Genomic DNA, 26,748 nt, shown 5'->3' with positions numbered 1-26,748 from the left:
ATAGTTAAATAGCATTTGTATAATTTTTCAGCTGCATGCTTACTTGAGCAAGCTGTGATCAAAGAGATATGAAATTAAAGTAACAAAAATCTAAAATGACTTGATTTCAAATGGGCAATCTCCTATTTAAGGTCATCTATTCAGACATGTGCAGAAAAACATTCAGCATTGCTGCTATGTTTAGACAGACAGAAAGATATAGAGTTGTCTAGGCATTGTAGCAAATATTCCTATACAGTAACAGGGTTAGAGCGACAGGGGACAGCAGGCATTAAATAGCTGCAAATATAATAACTGAATTTCACATTATCAAATTTACTGACTAGACAGAATTGGAAAGAGCGGACATGTCCCACTGCAACAGAAATGGCATATCATTGGCCACCTCTCAGTCTGGCCCTAAATTGATTACCTGCCTATTTAGACATACAATTTCAGCTAAACTGGTGAAGGCACAGCTAATATCACCACTGATGTGGTCCTTTTGGTGCAGGCCAGTTTGTGCACAAATTTATTAGAACTGCTGCTGCTGTTGTCGTGCTGATGAAATATAATCAGAAAGCCAGTTTATAGCGTCTGTAATCTTTCAAACTACCTCTTAACGGCTCATTGTGGAGTCAAACACAAACCTACACTATATATGTATCCCAACAAACCTCCCAAAATAAATAACTAAATAAAAATACAGGACTGATTTTTTTCCCCCCTAAAAATTGCTCCAGAACATTTCTAGTGATCAAAAAGTACAGTGTAACATTGAAACCTCCCAATACCTGCTGCACTGTGTTACATGAAAACTTTGAAGTAGGATAAATGCAGAACCAAACCACAGCCAAACAACACAGGCCTGCTCACCTGAAGTATGCACTGCAGTTACAGAGGATGATCCTGTGAATTTTAAACTCAACATCTCCAGCTCGGATCACAGAGTCACAAAACTGTCCATCCAGAAAAAGCTCCCTAAAGACGGTCCTACGGGCGCTGGTCATTATTCAGATGTTACTCAAGCTGTTTAAACTTCTAAAAAATCTCCTGTTTAGTGTTTTCCTTTAGAGAGCCGCCTACAGTTTGTGAGGTACTTTGTCTAAATTACTGATTACGTTAACTTATGCTGCCTGGAAAGTGTCACTACTCTGTTTATATTTGAAAATCATAGTGCATCATTCCGTTAATTGACTGTGTGCACGTTAGCATATGCTACTTCCGGTGCGGAAACGCCTTTGGGGAGCTTTGTTTCCGGTGTCCTATTCGCGCCTGGTTTACGGTCCAAAACAAGTTAAGCAAATGAATGAATCAAGCAGCGATTTACATTTCTATAGATGTCTTGGGCATTTACCCAATATATCTGTAAATGATGTTCATCGACTTGTTAATATTTTTCCCTGCACCTCAGGGCAAAAGAGAAAAGGGATTCAAATGTTATATTTCTCAGCTGTCCCTCGTTTACAGCAGGTGTTATGTTCTAAAACTAACCAGCGATAGGTGAAATCAAGTAGCCAATTTTATTTTTTGACGCTGCAAAACGTTTCGTGGACATCCAGTAGTGCACTTCAGAGTCACCCTGCTAGCAATCGATGCAGCGATTCTGCACTGTACAGGAGAGACGTCACGGAGGAGATCGTCTGCAGTAGGGCTGCACGATTTTGCATAAAATGAGAATCACGATTTTTTGGCTTAGAATTGAGATCACGATTCTCTTTTCCAGTATAAATATTTATTGCACTTATTAACTGCACATCAACTTCGTAACAGTTGAGACTGAACATAAAAACAATAAATAAACATAAAAACAACAAATGTCTCACGTTTTGTTGTTGCCGCAAAATGTTGTACTGCTTGAAATTCCGTCTCCACCATTGCTCGACACTGCGTGTATAGAGCAGGTAGTGCAACAATAGAAAAATAGTTGCGGGACAGCGTTTGTCTAGGGTGTTGATCATTTTCCTAAATCCCTCGTTTTGCAGTGTTGATGGGAGCCATATCTTTGGTCAGGTGATAAGTGATAGCCTCCGTAATTTCTTTGTGCCTGCGGAAGTTCAGCGTGTATAGGGAAGCGCTGTATAAGGTTCCCGTTATTGATGTTTGGGTGGTTGACCGGGGCGGATTTTCTCCTGTCACTTTCTCGTCATCCCTGACGTGCTCTCCGTTGTTTTTCCCCTGCTAATTTTAGCATCCCACGGCACAGCTTCTGTATCACGTGGTATAAGGCTCCGCCCTTGTCATTTGTTGAGCAGAAAGAGTGAGCGCTTGTTTTCATGCAGATTACGTCCCGGATCAAAATGCGGTACAATCGTCGTCTTTTTTTTTTTTTTTTTTTTTTTTTTTTTTAAATCGTTGTCATTTGGAAATGAGATCGCACATAAATATGAATCGAGATTGTGATTTTCTAATGATTAATCGTGCAGCCCTACTGTGTAGGTGTGTACTTGACTAGCTGATCTCGACATAATGGGGGAAACATCTGGTTTGACTATTCTTCACCTGTAGTTTGAATGCTGAACATCTGCCTGTTTAAATCACGAGACCAGTCACTATACAGAGATGTGCTTCTGAATGTGGACGATGTGTCTTCTGCATGCAGTAATGCAGTTCTGCTTGTGTTGAGTGATGTAAACAACTGATCGATCTAAACTCTTTAAACGTAAAAATTGATCATTAGATTTTTTATGACACAACAGCGGTGAGTGTTCCCACCTTCTGCTCTTTGTAACTTAACGCGATCTTTCCGTTTTTGAGTTTTGGACATGATTTTGGAGTATATCTTTGCAGTAGCGATTGACCGCAAAGTCAAGCTACCGGAAATGTACAACCCCACATCCGGTCTCAAACCAGGAATTTAGCATTTTCTCGTACACAGGGTCAATTTGGTTCCACATATTTGTGTGAGCAAACATTCTCTGTCATGAACTTAAACAAGAACCGATTGAGATCAAGGATGAGTGACTCCCACTTGCGTGATATTTTATGCATCTCAACCACTGCCCTCAAAGCACACCTAATTGCTTTACTAAAATCTAGATCTCAGTATCACCCCTCTCATTAGTCCAGGGATGCCCAAATTCTGTACTGGAGAGCTGCTATGCATGTTTTAGTTCTTTCTGGTTTAGCACAGTTGAATCAAATGAAGAGCAGGCCTCCAGGAGTGACATCCCTGCATTACTCATGTGTTTCTCAACAGTAAAAAGCATAAAGCATGCTAATGCAATACACAAAAGGAAACGTATTTTGTTAAACTCTTAAGACTCATCCAGGCTGGAGAAACTGATCAGGAAGGCTAGCTCTGTGGTCGGCATGAAGCTGGACACTCTGGTGACAGTGGCAGAGAAAAGGACATTAAAGAAACTGCTGGACATTATGAACAATGCTGGGCATCCTCTGCACACGGCCCTAAACAATCAGAAGAGTCTGTTCAGTGACAGGTTGCTTCTCCCCAAGACAAGAACTAACAGACTTAAAAACTCCTTTGTCCCACACACCATCAGACTGTTTAACTCCTCTCTGGAGGGGAGAGGGAGGGGAAACAGGTGGACAAAGGAGGGGGGAACAACTAAGCTGTAGTGCCTCTTCACCTCACTGTACAATACCTTGTGCAATACTTTTTGTAAATAGTCAACAGTGCAATAGACTCAATACTTGAAATGTGCAATTCACTTGTATTTTTATTTTTTATTCCTATTTATTCTATTTATCCCCTTTGTATATTTTATTTATATTGTCTCTGTATTTATATGTGTGTGTGTGTGTGTGTGTGTGTGTGTGTGTGTGTGTGTGTGTGTGTGTGTGTGTGTGTGTGTGTATATATATATATATAACAATTCTGTAACTGTAACTTCGGTCGTTGCTGTGCTTTTTTTTTTTTTGGAAGTCGAATTTCCCAGAGGAACCCACCCGAGGGATTAATAAAGTTCTATCTTATCTTATCTTATCTTATCTTAGATTTGGTTTTAACTGTTGATGTTATGCTCTTAATTCATAGTTGAGTGTGTTGTGTACATATTGTGTAAATTTACAAATGTGTTTATTTCTTGCAGCAAGTGAACTTCCAGTTGTGCAATCTTCCAGTATGTGAAAAACTTTGGCTTCCTGAAAGGTCTTGTAAAAGTCAAAGGGCGAAATTCACTTTAAAAAAAACTTTATTGATAACAGAACACTTTTCATTACTTATAACGCCTGTTTAAATGTTCATTAGGCAAAGATATTGCAAACTCATGGAAATTTAGGGTATTCTATACAGTTTGTTCAATGTTGTCTGACTCTCCAGATATAAATGAAAGGCAGAATTGTGTCTTTAGAGTTGTAAATGCTTGCCTGAGTGTCTTTTTATTTAGGTACATTTCTATTTTAAAAATAACGGGTAATTGTGACTATTAAAATTGTTCTTCATTATATTTTCATGTAACTTTGTTATGAAAAAAAAAGTCAAAAGGAACCATTGGCCCCCAGGCGTCTTCACTTTATAAAATTTGGCCCTCTTTGCAAAAAGTTTGGACACCCCTGGCCTACATAATAAGAAGTACACACTTGGAGTTTTTTTTTAAATTAAAAAAACTGTTCGATACCAGGGCTGCCACGATTAGTCGACTAGTCACGATTACGTCAACTATCAAAATCGTCGAAGACTAATTTAATAGTCGACGCGTCGTTTGAAGCTTTGTAAGATCCCAAAAGACGCAGGAATAAGTAGTAGGATTTGAGAGTGTAATAACGGACTGAAACAGAAGATGGCAGCACTGCATGTACAACGATGCCAGCTGCCGTTAAACCCCGAAGAAGAAGAAGCAGTGTCCCAGAATTCATAGCGCGGCCCTGCTCAGTTTCCAAAAATGGCAGCAGCTAGTTAGTTTTAATATTACTCTTATTATTCTTTCTGGGTCACAAAATAAATGTTTAACATATTTCAGGAGAGAATGTAGCTGTGTAAACTTCAAATATCTGCTCAGTTTATCAAGACACCACATATTTTCAAAAGCGCCCCGACATTTTCGGAGACGTCTGTTACCCACTAGCTCGATAGCTAGCTGGGGTTCAAGGCTCACTAGAGCCGTGAGAACACCGGACTCCTGGCAAATCGTTTTCAAACCCACCGCCGTCTTTCGCTACTCAGGTTAAACATGATATATAAGTCACTTAGATAACTTAAAAATGTTATTGTTTGGGTTTTTTCAGTATTTTATTTGTTCCTGAGTAAATCGGTTTGGCTGAGATTAAAGTTATAGTTTATACAGTCATTGGTTTTTACACAGCTGAATAAACGTCAAGCAGACAACTGATCATCAGAAGTGTGAGATGCTCGAGAATATACTCCGGTGCCCTGTTATATTTTAGATAGCAAGGAGCAGACGGCTGAGTTTATTAAACTTCACCGAAACAATCTGCAAATTTAATTAAAATTTAATAAACTATCATCTTGTCTTTATTTTTTAGTTAGCACATACACTTAAAGCTGTAAGCTAATGATAGTTATATTAGAGCAGATGCATGCTGGTGCAGTAAGCTCTGTGTTGCATGATCTGATTAGTGGACTAATCGCAAAAATAATCGGGTGACTAGTCGACTATCAAAATAAACGTTTGTGGCAGCCCTATTCGATACTGTCAATCATGAAATTCTAATAAAAAAAATGGAAAGTATGGGTTTAGGGGAGTGGTTTTGGACTGATAAAAAGCTATGTAGTGAATAAGCAACAATATGTACAAATAAATGAGTAGGAATCTAAATTGATGGATCTTGCTTGTGACATACCTCAAAGATCAGTATTAGGTCCAAAAGAATTCATGGATTCTTTATTGTCATTCGCATCACATGTTTACATGAGGTGGAACGAAAATTACGTGCAGCGAAAGAAACAGAGTAACGAAGAAACAGAATAAAAAGAAAACAGAATAACAAGTAATAAGTATTACAATTAAATCTATGCAATATATCGGGTGTGACTGCTTTTATTTTCTATTTCTGGTACAATACTAGCCTGCAAGCAGGAAAGAAATGATAAGGCAGGGAGTACAACATTATGAGAAAACAGTGCTGAGCATGCTTCTGACTACTAACAACAGGCCAAACCATGGTCTCACACTGCCACCTACTGGTACAAAAATGGAGCATCAGCTACAAATATCCCAGACTAGTTACCAGGTCTATAGTTAAAACTAGTTAATTTAGAGGATTTTCAAAAGAAAATATCACTTACATTTAAAATAAAATAGCTTAAATATAAGTTAATTCACATAAATGTGATTAGACATTAGTGGCTATCACACACACACACACATTCATACTGTTGCTCTTTGATTAGATAACTCTATGGCTGCTGTCAATATACAGGCGAAGCTTACGGGTTATGCAGCCAACTTTGTAAGTTGGATCATTAAGTCTATGAATCACCCTGTTAAGCACAAAAAGGTGCTTACACAACTGAAAAAATCTGATATGTCTTTTCCACAGGGGACTCACCTTTGTATAGCAGACCGATATAGATTGAAGACTGGTTCGGTTGGCCAAATAGTCCATTCCAACTTTAACACTAAGACAGAGGGGTGGCCATCCTTATGGGTAAAAACGTCCCATTTCCCGTATCAACCATTTTATCTGATCCTATGGGTCCCTATGGGTCATTACTGTGGTTGGCCAACTTTATGAACTGATTTAAGCCAACATTTACGCCCCCAAATGGGATGATGAAACCTTAATTGTCTATTAATTCTCGTGAATTCTGGATATGACAACACACAATCTCATTTTAGCTGGAGGTACAAGCTGTGTGCTCTCTAACCTAGAAAGAAGCTCTAATAAGGATACTCATCCAGGGCATGCTCCGACTATATTCCTGTCCACAAAATGTTCTATTGGATAAATTCATTTGTCACTGATAAATGTCCTCTTCCACTTATTGAAACTTGCAATTATCAATCTATTGTTATTTCAGATCATGCCCCCCTATTGATGAGATGGGGGTTGGATGCCTCACTGCCCTCCGCCTCTGGCAGTGGCCCTTTCTACTAAGAAGGCAAAAGTTCTGCATGTCCTGGTGACCCTCCACCTGTTTCACAGGTGGGTGCAGCCTGATCTATCTAGTGGAAGTCTAGACAGACCAGACCAGCTCAACCACACAGACACTTCCTACCTGATTTGAGGACAAAAGCAGAGTATGCAATATGTGGGACAAACACACACAACAGAGGGGAAAGAGATAGAGAAATTGGCAAATGTGAGATCATGCTAAGCAGCTTGAACTGAAAGTGACTGGAAATAATTAGTCGAGCAGGAAAAGCCACTGGGAAAAACAGAAAGTGGTACAACGTGGAATACAGTAGGTCAGAGGAAATTGCTGGATCCATGGGTTCCATTGATGTGGAGCAAGTAAACAACCTTCAAGTGACACGGTCTGAAGATGCCAAGTCATGCACAGACAAAAACAGAGATGAAATATTAGTGGTAAAGGAAGATATCTTCTCGCAAGCCAAACAAACTGAACTGACAACTGACAACTGGAAAAGAAAAAATGTGTTTGAAGTGGAGAAAGATAAAAGTCAGAAATTTCTATCAACAAGGTGTGTGTGCACACTCAAGGAAACACCAGGGGGCATTGTACCCAAGCTAGACTGGTTGCAAGAGGCTTTGAAGAAATAAACACTCAAGAACTTTCCAAAGACTCACCAACATGTTCTTCCGAGTCCCTGAAGATGGTCATAGCAGTCATATGTCAAAATCAATGGAAACCGAACTCTATGGACATTAAAGCAGCTTTTCTACAACGTAAAGATTTAACCTGAGACATGTACATCCGACCACCTGAAGAAGCACAGAGCAAAGGAACTATATGGAAGTTGAATAAATGTGTTTATGGCCTGGCAGATGCTTCATTATTCTGGTACACCAAGGTGAAATACACCGTGCAGAAGCTGGGGGGCACAGTGTCAAAAGTCGATCCAGCTGTCTTCTACTGGCTAGATGATCTTTGTAAGGTGACGGGGTACTTGCATGTCATGTACAGTAGCAGTTTTTGATATGGGCGATACGGGCAGTTGCCCGGGGCGGCATCGTGGTGGGGGGCGGCATCACGGACATCGGCAAAAAAATAATAATTGCTCGTAGTCATGCTGCCCCGACGTCAGCCAGCGCATATTGGGAATGGTACAGGCACCGATCGGTTTTCTATCGCCCATTTGCTGAGAGCAAGGGCGCCCTCTGTTTGCGAGGTGCGCCTGCTGCTTGCGGCGCAGAGAGGAGAGGGCGGGGCGGCGGGGGATTCTCTGGCTGGCTGGAGCAGCATCTAATAACCAACTTGCAAAATAAAAACAAAACAACAAACACGAAAACACCAGACATTATAATACAGACTTATAATTTGCACCAATGTTTTTTCAAAATTCTATATGCAAAAAGTGAGCGCGAGAGCCCTCAGTGCGCCTACTTGCTGCTGAAGTCAAAGTAAACTTTATTGTCATCTCCGCTACATACAGTCCAGTACGACGAGACGAGACGACGAGGCTCCAGTTACAGCAGTGCAAGTAAACAACAATAAATATAAGAACAGTAAGAAAATAAATATACGCTTTAGGACTCGGGGTAAAGGGAGCAATAACAATTGAAAATTTATAATTTACAGTCTGATGATTTAAAGTCTCACACACAAGCCGTCGAAAGGGGAGGGGGGCGGCTGCTTCCAAATAGAGCACATTTCATTCATAATGTTGTAAATTATGTATTCATAATTTGAATCCTGGGTTGTGTGAAATCCCAGAAATACACCTTAGGCAAAGTTAATCTGTGAACTAAGGTGTAGGTCTATTAGGTTATGTTGTGGTGATCCCTGAGTTGGGGGATGGGTTTTCATACTGGAGTGCAAAATTAAAACCAATGGAAGATGGACAAGAAAAGTTCAAAGCCATTAGGTGCTCAATTTTTAAAAATGAGAAAAGAAGAGGAGGAGAAACGAGCCAAAGATACAGGTAAGCAGATGTGTCATTGGATAATTGACACATCTAACCCCTAACCCTAACCCTTTAACTACATCGGGATGGAGGTTTATTCTCTTCAGAATGAAATACAAGTACAACAAGATACGTACATAAAGAACCTACAGCCTATTCCTATTGATCCCAGGTTTCAGTTCTTGGGTGAAAGCAAATCCGTCAAATTAGTGGTGTTTAGTCATTTCTTGATGGAAAACCTCTCAGATGGAGGCACACAAGGTGGATATTTTATCATGTTGATGGAAGAAGGTGGAAAGTTTTTGCCCATATGTTGTCAGTCGAAACGGATCAGGAGAGTGGTACAGAGTACACTAGCAGGAGAGACTTTGGCCCTTGCAGGTGGGATCGACAGTGCTATGTCAGAACAGTGTGAGAATCTCCAGCATGTTCGTCACAAATGGAATGAGGGGGGGGATGGAAATAAGGAATTGTTGTGTCTGTTAAAGCACAGAATCAAATAAAAAGAGTTATGTATGCATTGCATTGATAAAAGATTAATAATAAATCATAATGGGTGTGCATGAATTAAACGGTCCTTAAGACATGAGAAAAAGGAGAAGTGATTTTTGTTTGTATGAAACTTAAGAGTTTTTAGGGAAGTTGAGCTGCAGCATTGTTGGGTGGAGTGGAAGAAAGGAAATGCACTAAAACTGCAAGTCATGCCAGTGCGTTAAAGATACAGTGGGGTAAAAAAGTATTTAGTCAGCCACCGATTGTGCAAGTTCCCCCACCTAAAATGATGACAGAGGTCAGTAATTTGCACCAGAGGTACACTTCAACTGTGAGAGACAGAATGTGAAAAAAAATCCATGAATCCACATGGTAGGATTTGTAAAGAATTTATTCGTAAATCAGGGTGGAAAATAAGTATTTGGTCAATAACAAAAATACAACTCAATACTTTGTAACATAACCTTTGTTGGCAATAACAGAGGTCAAACGTTTACTATAGGTCTTTACCAGGTTTGCACACACAGTAGCTGGTATTTTGGCCCATTCCTCCATGCAGATCTTCTCGAGAGCAGTGATGTTTTGGGGCTGTCGCCGAGCAACACGGACTTTCAACTCCCGCCACAGATTTTCTATGGGGTTGAGGTCTGGAGACTGGCTAGGCCACTCCAGGACTTTCAAATGCTTCTTACGGAGCCACTCCTTTGTTGCCCGGGCGGTGTGTTTTGGATCATTGTCATGTTGGAAGACCCAGCCTCGTTTCATCTTCAAAGTTCTCACTGATGGAAGGAGGTTTTGGCTCAAAATCTCACGATACATGGCCCCATTCATTCTGTCCTTAACACGGATCAGTCGTCCTGTCCCCTTGGCAGAAAAACAGCCCCATAGCATGATGTTTCCACCCCCATGCTTCACAGTAGGTATGGTGTTCTTGGGATGCAACTCAGTATTCTTCGTCCTCCAAACACGACGAGTTGAGTTTATACCAAAAAGTTCTACTTTGGTTTCATCTGACCACATGACATTCTCCCAATCCTCTGCTGTATCATCCATGTGCTCTCTGGCAAACTTCAGACGGGCCTGGACATGCACTGGCTTCAGCAGCGGAACACGTCTGGCACTGCGGGATTTGATTCCCTGCCGTTGTAGTGTGTTACTGATGGTGACCTTTGTTACTTTGGTCCCAGCTCTCTGCAGGTCATTCACCAGGTCCCCCCGTGTGGTTCTGGGATCTTTGCTCACCGTTCTCATGATCATTTTGACCCCACGGGATGAGATCTTGCGTGGAGCCCCAGATCGAGGGAGATTATCAGTGGTCTTGTATGTCTTCCATTTTCTGGTGATTGCTCCCACAGTTGATTTTTTCACACCAAGCTGCTTGCCTATTGTAGATTCACTCTTCCCAGTCTGGTGCAGGTCTACAATACTTTTCCTGGTGTCCTTCGAGAGCTCTTTGGTCTTGGCCATGGCGGAGTTTGGAGTCTGACTGTTTGAGGCTGTGGACAGGTGTCTTTTATACAGATGATGAGTTCAAACAGGTGCCATTCATACAGGTAACGAGTGGGGGACAGAAAAGCGTCTTACAGAAGACGTTACAGGTCTGTGAGAGCCAGAGATTTTCCATGTTTGAGGTGACCAAATACTTATTTGCCACCCTGATTTGGGGCGTGCAGCTCGGATCTCAGCTGACCCTTCTCACCCTGGACACAGTCTGTTTGACCTGCTCCCCTCAGGCAGGAGGCTCCGGTCCATTCGCACCAGAACCTCTCGCCATAAGAACAGTTTCTTCCCCTCTGCTGTCGGACACATGAACAATAACCGTATGACTGTTCCCACCACTAACACATGACCCTACGCTGTGTTCACTGCATCATTCCATGTTTAGCACTGATCACCACCTGCACTCATGTATATATCATGTATATATCTATCTACTTAGCACTTTTAATTCTTATTCTTATTTTATATTTTTATGACAGTATGTTTGCACTGAAGCACCGCAGCAATTTCCTAATGTTGTAAACCTGCTCAACATTTGGCAATAAACCCTTTCTGATTCTGATTCTGATTTACGGATAAATTCTTTACAAATCCTACCATGTGAATTCATGGATTTTCTTTTCACATTCTGTCTCTCACAGTTGAAGTGTACCTCTGGTGCAAATTACTGACCTCTGTCATCATTTTAAGTGGGGGAACTTGCACAATCGGTGGCTGACTAAATACTTTTTTGCCCCACTGTAAAAGGGTGGGCCTAAAGAGGAACATGACATGTCCGTAGATGTTGTTTCCACCGGTAGATGTCTAGACATGTCTAGATAGGTCCGTAGAGGTGTATAAAAATGAGAGGCAGAAGCAGAGAGGGGCTTTTTTACTCTAGTCCTGAGCCAGTGAGTAGGATGCGAGAAGACTGAAGATCTGCAGAGAAAAGACTTAGAGCGAGGGACGACAGAGGAGAAGTCATAACCCTTCACCGTGGATCGACTGATTGGATTATGAATTTTGAACTGCCTACTCATTGTATGCTGAGTTAGGATCGGAGTCAAGAAGGTGAAGTCCTGGAGCTTTGTACTGGGCTACACTTTATCTTTCCTTTGGACTTCTGCCAACACAGCGGGGAACTGGATTCTATCACTGCGCACGATGATCCTCCTTCCCTCCTAAAAGAAGACCCACCTCAACAACGGTTGTAGTCACTTAGCAACAGAATAGTTAGAGTTTATAGTGTGATAAATAGGATATTCTAGTAAATCGTTATAACACATCCTTGGGACCTACTGTCCAGGTCACTAAATTTTACTCAGCAAGTGCCATAGATCATTAGAGAGCTGCCGGTAACCTCTTAAGCCCCAAGCCTACCTGATCTCCTGCCTTTTGCCCCCGTATCAGGGGGCGTTGGGGCTTAAGAGGTTAATAAGTGTGGCTGACAAATATGTTTCATTAAGGTTGCCAATGAGATCATAGAGTCAGAGGGACCTTCAAGGACCTGCAGTTCAAAAAAGCTCCCTTCCGACAGCCAAACCCATCTGTTCTCTGATTGGATTGTTACATTTGTGATTCACATGACATTGACCAATCAGATGAAAGGAAGAAAAATAGGGTCAAAATTCGTACTTGTAACTTGCAGAGATTCACACGTTTGTTTTGGCTAAGTCCACACACTAATCTTTTGTACGCACACACAAATTCTTTTTACACATACAAATACTGATTTACAAGTACAAAATATTTATGACCACATTTTGAGCCCATAGACGAAGGCAGTTAGAGGCTGGGCAAGTCTCCTCGCCGCCAGCTTAAACTAGTCTCAACTTCACCTGTCAGGTAGGGTACCCGTAGAGATTAAGGGACTCTGACCCGAAGGATGGAGAGCCGGTCCAGACCACCTGTACAGGGGTAACTGGGAACTAACAGCCGTTTTTCTGGCTGCACTCTATTCTGAGCTCACCACTGGTGATGGTACACACAACATCTTCCCTATCGTCTGTGTAACAGACAACCATTCCCTTCTTGATGCTGTCAAGTCCACAAAATCTGTAACTGAGAAGAGGCTGTGGCTCAACATCAGTAGCAACAAAGAACTTATGCACACAGGGACTATTCAGCACATCATATGGACATCTACCAAAGAGCAGCTTGCTAACTGCCTGACAAAAGTGCACTGTAAAATATAACTTGTTGTTTCAACTTAAAAATATCAAGGGCTGCCTTAAAATTTTAAGTCAAGAAATAATTATAGAGTTTGTTCTTGTAACACAACCAATTGTTATCTTAATGAAAAATCACGTTGTCTAAACTTTCGTCTTAGTTTAGTTGACTGAGATTTGTTAGTCAGTTCAACTCCTTTAATTGTAATTTTTACTTGGGAAAACCCTTTCAGATAAATTAAAATAATCTATTGTTTAAACTCTTGTCAAAGTTCAGTTGACTTGGGTTTTTTAGTTAATTCAAATACTTTAGTACTTCTTTTAACTTAGGAATCTATTTTAGCTTAACTAACATAATCTGTTAGCTAAGTTGATTTAAGTTTATTAATTAACTGAGCTCCTTAAGGTAGCTGAGTAAACTTGTAAATCATTTTCATTTTAATTATCAGAGTTGATTGACTGGATGTAAAGAAAAATGTGTATTGAACATCTTAAGTTTTTTTTGGGTTTTTTTTTTAGCTTTCTAACATCCATTTCAGCAAAACTACCTGTTAGGTTTATCTTAGATCTCAGCTTTAAATATCTACATTCCTTTAAATTAATTTTCTGTTGTTTACAGAAAAAAAATAAAAACCCACAGATTCCATTAAAGTGTCTCTGATCATTTCAGGCAGAAAGTTTGTTTTAAGAACATGACAAGACAATTACTCATGAGCACCCAACATTCACCATTTATTGTGCCATCTTAGTCATCTGAGAAACAGAAAAATCAGTGACGTAGCTCATCAGGCTCACAATCCATCAAAACTCAAAAGTTGCTCGCTGTGAAACAATAAATTTGAACTTGGTCTTGAGCCCAGTTTGGGTGAAGATTAAATTCTGACCAATACTCTAGGAGCAGTAGTGATTCTTGTGAAGCAACAACATAAAGTCTGCATTAATGTAATGTATCAACGGGACACTTGCTATTTTAGAAAAGGTATTCTTTACATTTGCAAAATTTTTAAACTTCATTGTGCTCAGTCACACCTGTTAGCATAAAACTTGAAATATTAAAATAGTACAAAACCTTTGATAAGTGACTGTAAAGATCAGTTTATAACAACTAAGACATCAAACTCTTGTATTTGTCTTCGTTTACAATTGCAACAAATTCCACAGAACCAATATCTCTGAAAATGAGTGCATGCTCCTGAAACATTTGATAATATGAATATTTCAGAAACATTAGTTTGAGTCTGCTCAATTGCAAAACAAAGGAAAAACTACTGACTTGCATGAGATAAGTATCTGCAGAGTCCACCATTATATTGTTGTTCACATAAGTTTCTTAAACAATGAACAAATGAGCAATTGTTTAAGAACACTAAGGCAATTGTATGCTGTGAGCAAGAGTCTGTTTCTTAGACTATGCACTAGTGAGATGCACTGCCTTCCACCAATGTTCATTAGGACGTTCTGAATGACTTCAAAGATGTCCTTAAGTTCCGTTGGATAGTCTATGTTGAGGGCAAAAAGAAGGCCCAATAGCATGGAAATGGCACTTGAGACATCCCTCAGATTAGACAGGATTACTGCTGCCTCAAGGACAACCAACACATCGATGATGTCTTCTTCTGTCACCATCACAATGCCATCTTTCATCCTCTTAGAAAACGTGTCTTCAATACCTGTCGGCTATAAAAGGGTTCAAAGACAAAAAAAAAAAAAATTACACAATTACAATTACACAATATCCCTTGTGCTTAACCCACACCCCTCCGCATGCGGGCCAAATACACACCCCTTTACGACATCTACCAACACTTTACAACAACAACAGACTAATAAAGCAGGATTAATTTATGGAGCACAGCATATTACATTATAACATAAAATGATCAAGATTATAATAAAAACTTAAAGATCATGACAAATACTTAAATATGGCATGATGTAACTGAGTAAAATATTGGCCTGGACTTGGCTCCAACATCCTGGCCCCTAATTGTTCTTGTGAGCCACAAAACAATTACTCTTATACATACATTTATATATTGTTCAGAACAAGAAATCAAACCTTCCAGATAACGAACAGGCAAATATACAAAGTACTTTAACTGCTCATATGGCACATCAAAGTCCTTATTTCAACAGAAACGTCATTTTGTCTTGTTACAGCTGTTAGATTATTCTGTTATTATATGTTACCTTATATATGTAATCAAAATAGTTGAATTAGAATACTGCTGTAGATCACATTATACCCTTTAATATAGAGTGTGTGAGCTGTATGTAGTTTAGTTCTCGTTATACTTTTGAGTTAACAGAGAACCCCTTGATCTGCTGGGAATGTGTTACAATGTTTTCTTGACATGCTTAATTGTTGAATCATGAAGAGACGATTGTAAGCAGGAGACTCTGTGTCTAAGACAGGGGAGATAGACAGACCACATTCCATACCCCCACCTTACAGAAAGCAGAGAAACAACTGCCGAGGTCATAACTTAGGCGCTGTAACAGAGAAAGAATGTGATGTTTTGGCTTTTACGACTAGCTGGGGGCCACTAGAGACTATAAAAAGCTGAGCAACCCGTCACCATTTTGAGACATGTGCCTGACCCTCTGGTAGCATCTCTCCCGTCCGGACGTTGTAATGCTCTGACTGTTGAATTGTATGGAAATAAATGATTGTTGATTGAGCATTGATACACCGAGTATTGTCCCTCCTTCAGCCCAAAGATTCAAAGAATTGGGAGATTTCAACAACTTGGTGCCGTGTGACCCGGATCTTTGGTGTGCTGAGGAGGTGTAGATTTGGCCTTTGGTGAGATCGTGGGGCAAAGTGAACAGAAGGCCGGCCTAAAACAGAAAGGTAAGCACAGCCTGTTGTATTATAAATACCAAATGTGCATATTGGGCTTTCCAAATTAATCTGTTCGCTGAGTCACATGTATTTTCACAGTAAATTTGTCGGTGTCTGGTTTTTGGCGCAAGATACTAACAACATAAGTTGAGGCTGAATTCCAGTGTGTTAAATAAACTGCTTCTACCGAGATACTAATAACATACTACGATGGACTAGTTGCAGCCACTTTACCTTCCACATTTAATTTTGTCTAATACTGGCTTCTGTAGCAATAATACGTTAGAATTTCTTCTGAAGACGCGGCCATTAGTCCAGTACATTGAAGTCGAGGTTTGTTTATTTTGTTTATGGTGTCAGTGACGTCCTGGCTTTTGCCGGCTATGAAATAGAAGTTGATTTAAGGAAAAGCAGATGCTGGCTTCACGGTGCAGTTGAACGCTGGCAACGCGAGAGCGAAACACGTCCGTAGATTTGGTTTATGATACGGCCGTGTTCCGGTGGTGCGGCCATGAAGTGCAGTAGTGGTTGGTGCTAGTTTTAGTACATTGGATAGAGGTTTGACGGTGGTTTGTGGCGTCAGTCGAGTTTTAAGGGCTGCGGTCATAATACAAAGTAAAATTTTAAGTACATAGAGTAACACCTGGTTTATGATGTCAGGTATAACTTCGGGGATGCAAGCATCACTTTTATGATGCGACTTTGCCCCGTTGTGGCGGTCATAAGCGCAGAGAAAGGGGTATTTTGGTCTATGGTGCAGTGTGCTTTAAGAAGATCTAATAGTTGAGCTCAGAGGTTTCTGTGCAAATTTCTGCTGATGAGAGGCGCTCTCTGTGTGTCACACTGATGGTGTAACGCGCTGTGTGTGTAAGGCGCGCTCTGGCCGTGGGTGAGGCGCGCTCTGAGTGTGCTTTTTGTGTGTGTGAAGTCTGAACACAGTGACAGTGACGGTTGATGTGTTTGATTAGGAGGACATTAGAGCAAAGACACATTTTAGGATCAAAGGTTGATGCCTAGTGTACCTGTGGAAATAATTTTGCCCTAGGAGTGGCGACCCTCCTGTTCGTGGACGCGTGGCCAGGACCGGCGGCGTCCGGGTGCCGAGGTGGTGACTTGGGGAGGTGAGGGCCCCCGCATAGCTACGGAATAACACTGGGACCGCAGCGTAATCGCGGGTTCACATTTATTCCGGACTAGAACAAGACACATTTTGCGAACAAAGGTTGAGTCTAGATTAGTAAAGAAATATGAAAAGGTTGAATTCCTCGTTTCAGTGGTTGAAATTGTTGTGTGCCTGTCCCCTGACGAGTGTGAAATTAAAATAAAGAGGGAATTTGGAGCCACATAGAGATAGACGGGCATAATTGGGTGTATTACTCTGTGGTGTAATAAAAATAAAAAGGAGAGATAGTAAGAGGTGTGCAGTGGAGAATTATGGAGGAGTAGAGAGAGGAATGTGTTGGGAGACTGGCGTACAGTTTACGCTGTCAAGGTAGGCGGGTTGCCTGCTTATCGGTTTAAAAGTGATGAAAATGAAATTAAAATAAATCTCTTAGTGTGTTAATACAGGAAGCTGCGGACCTGGACCAACTGCCCCCACAAGCACAGCGGCCGAAGCAAAATTATAGGTAATGGGAACCACACCCAGCACGAATCAGCAGCTGTGAAACAGAGCAGCGAGGAGAGAATTAGAGGAGAAATTAAGAGAAGTTTTAACACATAAAATTGGGGCCAACGGACTTGTGGAGGTTGGGAAGGCGTCCGGAGCATCACAACAAAAAGGTGAAACAAAAACACACAAGCAGAGAAATCTGAGAGAAAGGCTCCTTTTAAGGTAACGCCTAGTTTGAGAAAAGATAAAATTAACCTGCTTTTATACAAATGCACATACAGGCAATGAAGAAACAGCTTACACTCATGAACACGTGAAGATTTTCCAGCAAGGCTACAGCAGCGAAACTTAACATACATCTGGTGTTAAAGGATAAATACATTACTGACAAATAAACTCTCTGGGTTGCAGGACAACAATTTAACTTAAAAAAAAAAAGACACTGGTCTGACCAACCAGTGAAGACATGACAAATTTAGGGGTTAAAAGATTCAAATTGTGACATGTTTTCTGCTGATTGATTGAGACAAGTGATTACTGAATGAAAGAAAATTTCCTTTTGGGCTTTTAAACATGATCTTAAGAATTTTAACAGGTGCATGTTGTCCTGTCAACTTGGTGGGTTAGGAGTTGATTATATCGGGAGAGAAAAAACAAAAAAAGGGGGAGAGAAGGCTGACACAGGGCCTGGCCCCGTTGTCTCCCCTCTGAATAACACAGCCAACACAACATCATTTTCCTGTTCGTTTGTTTTTGTTTTTGTTTGTTTTTGTTTTGTTTTTGTTTTTTCTATATATATTTAATTACAGGCTGCTTTGCCGGCCCTGAAAGCCGAGGCTGACTGGACTCCTGCTCTCCCCCATACGTGACACTGACCAAATGCTGCAACAGCTGGACCCACAACAACGACCTGAGAATGTCAACAGACCTGCAGGAATGTGATCTCATGCAGCCGAGACGGAGAGCACTAAACCTAAGGCCCGTTTCACTACACGGGGGAAAATTCCCAGACTGCGTCAACTGACAGAGCTCAGCTGTGACGAGACGCCCGCCAAGCCCGAATGAAAAGTAAGGCCGAGCGAAAGAATGCTGACCTTGATAACTTTGCATTCACACTGTGCAGGACAGTGATGGACCAACACGGATGATCGGGCGGCAAAAAGGGCGTGACCGAGACAGGAGGAGTAACTGAGGTCAGAAGGCACCTCAGAATGGACAAAAAACACAGAAGAAGATGCAGGTTTCACCTGCGGTGAACATCGACACTGGAGAAAGGACTGCCCCAATTGGGGTCAGAACCAGGACGGACAGAACTTTGGGCAGCAGCAGCAGCAATGGTCGCAAACAAACTGAAAAGGAGGGGGGCAGGACCCCAGGGCACGCTTCAGGCAGTGGTTTACCCAGAACACCAGAACAGGAAAGTGATGAACAAACACACACACACACATACACACACACACACACACACACACACACGTCTCCAAACACACAGATTCAGAATGAAGTGAAATACACACATGAACACGTGCACTCGTTGAGTGAGTGAGAAATGACACACACACACATATACACACACACACACATTGGAATGCTGATTCACTGAGAAGTGATCCACATACACACACACACACACACACACACGCTGATGCAATGAAGAATGCTTTGCTTATGCTGATATGCAAAATGCTGCACACAAACATCCCAATGCATAATTTTTATGAGGAGCCATTGATTACTTAGAATGTGTTATATGTCACCCAGAGGGCATTTATGTAGATTTTAGGAATAAGCTCTAAAACGGTTTGGTTATGAAAACAATGTCTGTGCGTGATGTCTGTTTATGGCTCAAGGCCTTGACTGAATTCTTTGCTGTGCTTCACACAGCCCTGATGAGGAACAGTGGCACAGAGTGAAAATGATGAATTAATAGTGTAAGTTTTAGGTCGGAGTACGGCATTTTCTGTGATTGAGTTTTAATTCAAGGAGGAACAAAAGGTGTTACGGCACCTGAGGTTCTCATTCCCACACAATATTGTCCCGGCAGGAAGCAAAATGTTCCTGTGAATTTCTGGTTGATTGTTTGGTTTTGTTTAGCGCTAGTTTGATGTTATCAGTGAGCTTTGGCTTGTGTTCTTTCTCGTAAGCGAGAGAGGGATAGTTTTATGCTTGGACATGTCTGCAACGGGCCCTAGTTTGTGTTATTTTAGTAGTATTTTGTTGGTTATGTCTGTTTTCGTTTTTGTTACAGTGCACTGAGATAAGAAAATCTGAGAGGTGTGATCCACCGGTGGTGATATGTTGATATTTTGTGAGTTCATGATTTAACAATCAGCTCTTTAAACCAGGCCTGAAAGATTGAAATTTAAAGCGCTATAAAATATTATTACTGTAAACAGTTGCAAAGTGTGCTTCTCCATGATTGTAATTGGCTTGGGAGAAATTCACTTATAGGGAACACTGAGAAGTTCTGAGTCTAAAAGGATTGCACCGAGTCAATCCGGCCCAAAAAACAACAAGGAATTGTTTTCCTTTAAAATGATGACGTCATCTTGCTGGTGATGGATGCTCGAATATGTTGCGCGTGAGACTCCATTATCAGCAACATCTGGTATGAATGTGTATGGAGGTATGCATGTGAATGGACTGTGATGGACTGACGACTAAAAGTTTTGACTGACTTGATACTGAGACAATGACTGCACCAACTTTAGGATTAGTAAATGCCAATAAACAATTCATAAACAATTCACCCAGCCGACAAGAGAAGGGTGGATGCTTCGCTTTGTTTTGTTTTGTTTTTTCAGGAGCAGGAGGATAAGAGAGACTGGAGGAGGAGACTCTAGCTTCACATAAGTATGAACTGCAGACTTAACACTGTGGTTGCTGATTTTGAGTTACTGATGTTTGCATTAAGAAAACTGTGCTATATTAGCTGTGTTTTGATTAAGGTATCATGTTATATTATTGGGAATGCCAAATGCTACAGTGGAGATAACTATTGATATCACTCATGACTGGAATATGTTACTATTAACCACAGCAGGCCACTGTAAAAAGTCAATTAAATTTTATAGAGGAAAATCGCCAAAACCTTAACAATACCTATGAATGGCTGGCCACATTCAGAATAGAGATATGCACTAACAAACATTGGTCCACGTGATTTAGGTTCTCATTTGAAATAGTAAGTTATTAGATGTAGAATATAATTGACAGGGACATTTGATAGGATGTGGTACTGCAAAAGAACAAGAGCAAAGTAAATAAAGAAAATATTGTGTTTAGTTTGGATAAATTCAAATTAAAATGTACCATTACACTCAGAGGATCAATATGGAATAAAACATATGCAAAATTTGTAGGAAGTACATGACTGATAACTGTTCTGTCCTGAGCGTTTGTTTCTAGAGCACCCACTTGACCACACCAACAGTTTCTCGCCACCGAGGAGGGGTACTTGCAAAAAGAATAAAATAAAAATCTGAGTTTAACAAAACATTTTAAATGTAAATATCAAGCTTACCTTTCTTTTTCCATGAAATGTGCTTGTGGGCACGCCAGCCATTTTGAAAAGGTGGGCAAAACAATTGGCAAGGCCACACCCCCACACATGTGATATAATTTTAAAGGTACTGTTGCCCTCTCTAAGAAACATCAGGACTTAGAGGAGTGGCAAGTAGAGTATGCGAGCTACAAGCAAAAACTAAAATGTGTACTACAGTGTGCAAAAAATGAAATACTGGGTCATCAGGGGGTCATGAGGGACATTTATAAAACTAAAAGTCCCACTAACCTTAAAGTGCACTTGAAAAGCTCACACAAGAAGGTTAACCTAGCTTACCTAGAAGACCTCATCAGGGGGAGCACACTCCCCCTCCTTGAAGAGCTCACCCACTCAACCCGCATCCCCAGAAAACAGCTAACCCCAGATAAGGCAGCGTGATGTATCCCGAGACAACAGGACTGGGACATCTAAATAAAGGTGTGAAACAATCGCCTTCAAAAGGTTATCAATTCACTCCAACCAAAATTAGGACCACACGGTGCGGCAAGAGTTAATAGTTATTAGTCTCAACACCCAAGGACAACCAGAAGAGCATGACTGATATGATGGAACTGGGATTTTGTTACACTTAATTTTTGCAAAACACAAATAAAACTAAATTGAAACTAAGGATTTTCAGAAAATAAAAACTACACTAAACTAGCAAAGAATTGGTAAAAACTAATTACAACTGGTAAAAATTGAAAATCTGGAGTCGAAACTAAATAAAAATAACAACTAATGGAAATGGCGAAAAGTTTAAAACCCTGGTGCAGAGATTGGCAAATCTGACCAGGAAATGTTATAAAATGGATTGTCAGGATAGTCAGCGTTAAAGCCACTTTTGACAGTCCATACTAGGATGGCATTGGACATCTTCGGGGCGGAAAAGGGTTGGTGTGACCAGGGTGTGGTTTGGCTTGTTGTATGTATATTTGAGATCATATGGCTCTGGATGGACCAGTTACCAGGGCATGCAAGGATGACAGACTTTATTACATGAGGAGAAGGGAAATTTTCGGGATTGAAGATCCTCTGAGATGACAAGGCTGGAGCAACGGTACTCGAGAGAAGAATTTCTGATACTTTCTGAGATATGATGTCACTAACCTTCTCTTTTAATTGTCTAGCTCCAATGAATTGACACATGGGAGTGTGTCAAAAAGGGGGGTTGAGTCCAAATATCAAACAATGGTTTTATGAACATCTGATGACTTTATTTTTGTGTTTAATAATTTAGGTATGGTAAAACTTAAGCATATAATGGGTTAGACTTAGAGAGGATTCATTAATTTTTGATTTCTTTTACACACACATAGATTATGATTAGAATAAGTCCTGAACATAATATTTTGAACCAAATTTGAATCATTAGAAGAACAATGGATAACAATATTAGATTATCAAGGCTAGGGAGAGAGGTGTTTTGGTTTTCTTGCAGAGAAAGGAACAGACACCAGACGGGGACCCGGAGATATGAGGACCCTTCACAGCAGGGACAGATGTAGGGACTGCCGAGACAGCAACTGGGGTCAAGTGTCATGGCGTTTGGGCTCCTGGAGAACATGGATCCCACAAACACAGCAATAACCATGAAGGGGTTGGCGAAAACCAGGAACACCAGACCAACGAGGTTCAAGAGGCTCTTGGCAAAAAGGGGGACACGCCGGTGAACCCAAAACACACAGATCTTTGTTTGAACTCAGGGCCGAATAATCCCCAGAACTGTGCAATGACTAAAGGGTGGTCTAACCCCGGAGGTCGAAGAAAGAAGCTGAGAATCACCCAACTGGAAGACACTGGTAGCTGCAGCCATAAAAAATAAAGGTTAAAAGCTCCTTAGACAGAGGTTCTAGTCTAAGTACATTTGAAAGGTATAAGGGGGCATTAAAAAGGGGGTGGAAAACTGGAGCACCAAAATAAAGCTGTGGGAAAATTGGGAATGATGGGAGTGTCATCTGTAACTGCTGTTATGGTTGTAAATCTAACTTTGCTTGCATCTGAACTGCGTGAACACAGAGGTCATCCCACATATGGTCCACCCGTTAAAGGGGACAGAGGGCCTCAGGATCAAGAAGACCTGGACCTTGTGACCCTGGAGTGTATGTTATAAGTGATCTCTTTCAGAGATCAAAAGGGGGAATTGTTAGATTATTCTGTTATTATATGTTACCTTATATATGTAATCAAAATAGTTGAATTAGAATACTGCTGTAGATCACATTATACTCTTTAATATAGAGTGTGTGAGCTGTATGTAGTTTAGTTCTCGTTATACTTTTGAGTTAACAGAGAACCCCTTGATCTGCTGGGAATGTGTTACAATGTTTTCTTGACATGCTTAATTGTTGAATCATGAAGAGAAGATTGTAAGCAGGAGACTCTGTGTCTAAGACAGGGGAGATAGACAGACCACATTCCATACCCCCACCTTACAGAAAGCAGAGAAACAACTGCCGAGGTCATAACTTAGGCGCTGTAACAGAGAAAGAATGTGATGTTTTGGCTTTTACGACTAGCTGGGGGCCACTAGAGACTATAAAAAGCTGAGCAACCCGTCACCATTTTGAGACATGTGCCTGACCCTCTGGAAGCATCTCTCCCGTCCGGACGTTGTAATGCTCTGACTGTTGAATTGTATGGAAATAAATGATTGTTGATTGAGCATTGATACACCGAGTATTGTCCCTCCTTCAGCCCAAAGATTCAAAGAATTGGGAGATTTCAACACAGCAGGAACTCTTCTTAAGCTGGAACATGTCTTCGCGGATGCGTGTATGTGTGTATGTTGGGGAGATTAGGGAATGGAGTCAGAGGTTCAAGCACATGATTCACCGTAGGAGACCAGCCTTTACCGCTGTCTCTTCAGTAATATGTAGAAGGGGCGCTACATATCACACTCTAGCAGCACACAAAGCTTCGCCACAGGTCGTAGGAGAATGTTTTTGCTGGTTTTCACCTTGGCTTGACGAACCCTACCTTTGGCATCCTCAAACGTCTGAATCACTCGACCCATTAGCCATGAATTTCTTGGACCGGAATCATCCACGATGAGGACAATATCACCTTGACTGATATTTCTTTGTGGCTGGGCCCACTTTTGTCGCCTTTGCAAGTCTGGCAGATACTCCTTGATCCACCGTGTCCAAAACAAATCCGCCAAGTACTGGACTTGACGCCATCTACGCCTCGAGTACAAGTCGCTCCTGCTGAATACTCCAGGAGGTAGCGGAGTTTTGGCTTTCATCAAAAGCAAATGGTTTGGCGTCAAGGCCTCCAGGTCGTTCGGATCGGTAGAGACTCTTGAGATAGGGCGGCTATTGATAATCGCCTCTACCTCACACAGCAGTGTGTGCAGACCCTCCTCATCAAGGATCTGCTGCTCCACAACGGAGCTGAGCACTTTGCGTATGGACCGTATCTGCCGCTCCCAAACTCCTCCAAAATGCGAGGCAGCTGGGGGGGTTGAATATCCATGTGATGCCTTTAACCAACAAGGCTTCTTGAATCTTTGCATTATCCAAAGCACGCACTGCTTCCCGCAGCTCCCTCTCTGCACTTACAAAGTTTGTTCCATTGTCAGAACGCATCAACTGAACCTGTCCCCTCCTAGCAACGAACCTCCGCAATGCATGAATACAAGAGTCCGTGTCCAACGAATTTGCCAGCTGAATATGCACAGCCCTCACTGTCAAGCAGGTAAAAACTACGCCATACCGTTTGATCATGGACCTACCCCTTTTGATTTCGAAGGGACCAAAGTAGTCCACACCGACACTTGTGAATGGTGGCTCATCGGGCGTGAGCCTTTCAGTAGGAAGATCTGCCATGATCTGACTTGCTGCTTTCCCATGATGCCGTCTGCAGGCGACGCACCGGGACAAAATCTTCCGGACAGCGGCATGAGATCTTAGTATCCAGTACTTCTGCCGTACCTTTGATAGGACATGATTCCTGCCACAATGCCCAAGATCCTCGTGAGTAGATCTGAGAATGAGAGTGGCTATATGCTGATCCTTAGCCAAGATTGCAGGGTGTTTTAACTCCTCTTGCATGCTAGATCTGCTCAATCTGCCACCCACTCTCAGAATGCCATCCTGTACAACTGGCGACAACTGACAAAGAGGGCTATCCTTAGACACTGTCTTTACTTGTTGCAGCTTGGCAATCTCTTTGCCAAACCGCTGCCCTTGACTGAAGCGCACTATCTCCACTTCCACCTCAGCTATGTCACTCACAGAAAGTGGCAAGATGGGAAGGTTAGCCTTGAAGTGTGTCATTTGCTTCTCCTGCTCCAACCTTCCATCATAGAGATTCGCTTTTAAATCTTTCCTCTTTCGAGCAAGATGCTTCAGCACACCTTTTAATCTCAGGACCCATGCAACGGCTCTTTTAACCCGACGCCAGCTTGAGTAATGATGAATGAGCTGAGAGGTGGCGTCTGCAGCTTCTTCAACCACGAGAGCATATACTGATGCTTCTTTGACTTCTGGGTCATTACAGATTGGCTGGCATACACTGTCTGGCATTTCTGGCCACTCCATTTCTGGTTTCAAAATGAAATCTGGACCCATGATCCATGTCTTTGCCTTGAGAAAGGCACCAACACCGAGCCCTCTGGAAGCAAAGTCTGCAGGATTGGCCGAGGTGTTCACATATCTCCACTGAGAGACAGCTGATCTATCCTTAATGGCAGCAACTTGATTGGCAACAAACGTACGAAACCTTGCTGTTTAATTCTTGAGGTACTTAATCACCGACGTGCTGTCCGTCCAAAAGACAGACTCCTCCAACTCCAACTCCAGTTCGGCTCTTACCATCCTGTCCATCTTTGCTGCCACCACTGCAGCAGTAAGCTCGAGTCGTGGTATGGTAACTGGCTTCAATGGTGTAACCCTGGCTTTACCAATAATGAAAGCACTATGTGGCTGGTTCAGATTGTTTTTTTGAAACCAGGTATGTGGCTATGCCATACCCCCTTTCACTTGCATCGGCAAAGTGATGAAGTCGAGCTGAAGAGATCTTGCCAAGGTTGACTGGTCTCACACACCTGTCTACCTCAAACCTAGCTAAGTGGTGCAAACTGCCGACCCATTGTTGCCACTGCAGAGACAGAGCTTCTGGCATGAAATCATCCCACGCACCACTGAACCCCTAAAGCTCTTTCAATAGGGAGGCAGTCCCTTTCAAGATCAAGCTCCTTGACTTCTTTGGCCCTGTCATCCTCAGGTATAGACGCAAGCACCGCTCTGCTGTTGGAAATCCACTTAGTGAGCTTGAAACCTCCTGCAGCGCACAAAGTCCTGAGGTCCCGAATCAATGAGATTGCCTGCTCTTCAGTGCTGACAGACTTCAGGCAATCATCCACATAAAAGTTCCTTAGAACAGTGTTCGTTGCAATATGGTTGAACCTCTCCTGATTGTCCTCAGCACACCTTTTCAGCGCGTAGCATGCACAGCTTGGTGAAGAAGTTGCACCGAACAAGTGAACTACCATTCTGTATTCCTTGAGGCCTTTACCAAGATCTCCCTGTGGCCACCACAAGAATCTCAACAGATCAGCATCTTCAGCGGGAACCCTGACTTGATGAAACATGCCTTCAATATCAGACATGAAGGCAACTGGTTCCTGCCTGAACCTCATCAAAACACCTATGAGGGAATTGGTTAAGTCTGGC

The 26,748-nt window shown here is 41.7% G+C and overlaps 1 protein-coding gene across 3 annotated transcripts in view; it reads right to left on the bottom strand.

Annotated features, from left to right (window-relative positions):
* LOC308403463 (kelch-like protein 10) overlaps positions 1–26,748 on the bottom strand; it is a 50,886-nt gene that overhangs the window by 5,228 nt on the left and 18,910 nt on the right. Inside the window, exon 1 of one of the 3 annotated variants that reach the window (XM_080892903.1) lies at positions 1,806–3,768. The exons of 1 other annotated variant lie outside the window; for it this stretch is intronic. Coding sequence is in view for 1 of the 2 variants with exons in the window: in XM_080892902.1 (XP_080749028.1) it covers positions 856–989 (134 nt within the window). In the remaining variant the exon portion in view is untranslated. One more of the 3 variants, XM_080892902.1, reaches the window with a different exon arrangement.

Source organism: Rhamphochromis sp. 'chilingali', assembly GCF_963969265.1.
Source record: "Rhamphochromis sp. 'chilingali' genome assembly, chromosome: 10".
Classification (NCBI taxonomy): Eukaryota; Metazoa; Chordata; class Actinopteri; order Cichliformes; family Cichlidae; genus Rhamphochromis; species Rhamphochromis sp. 'chilingali'.
This window is presented reverse-complemented; position numbering and strand designations above follow the sequence as displayed.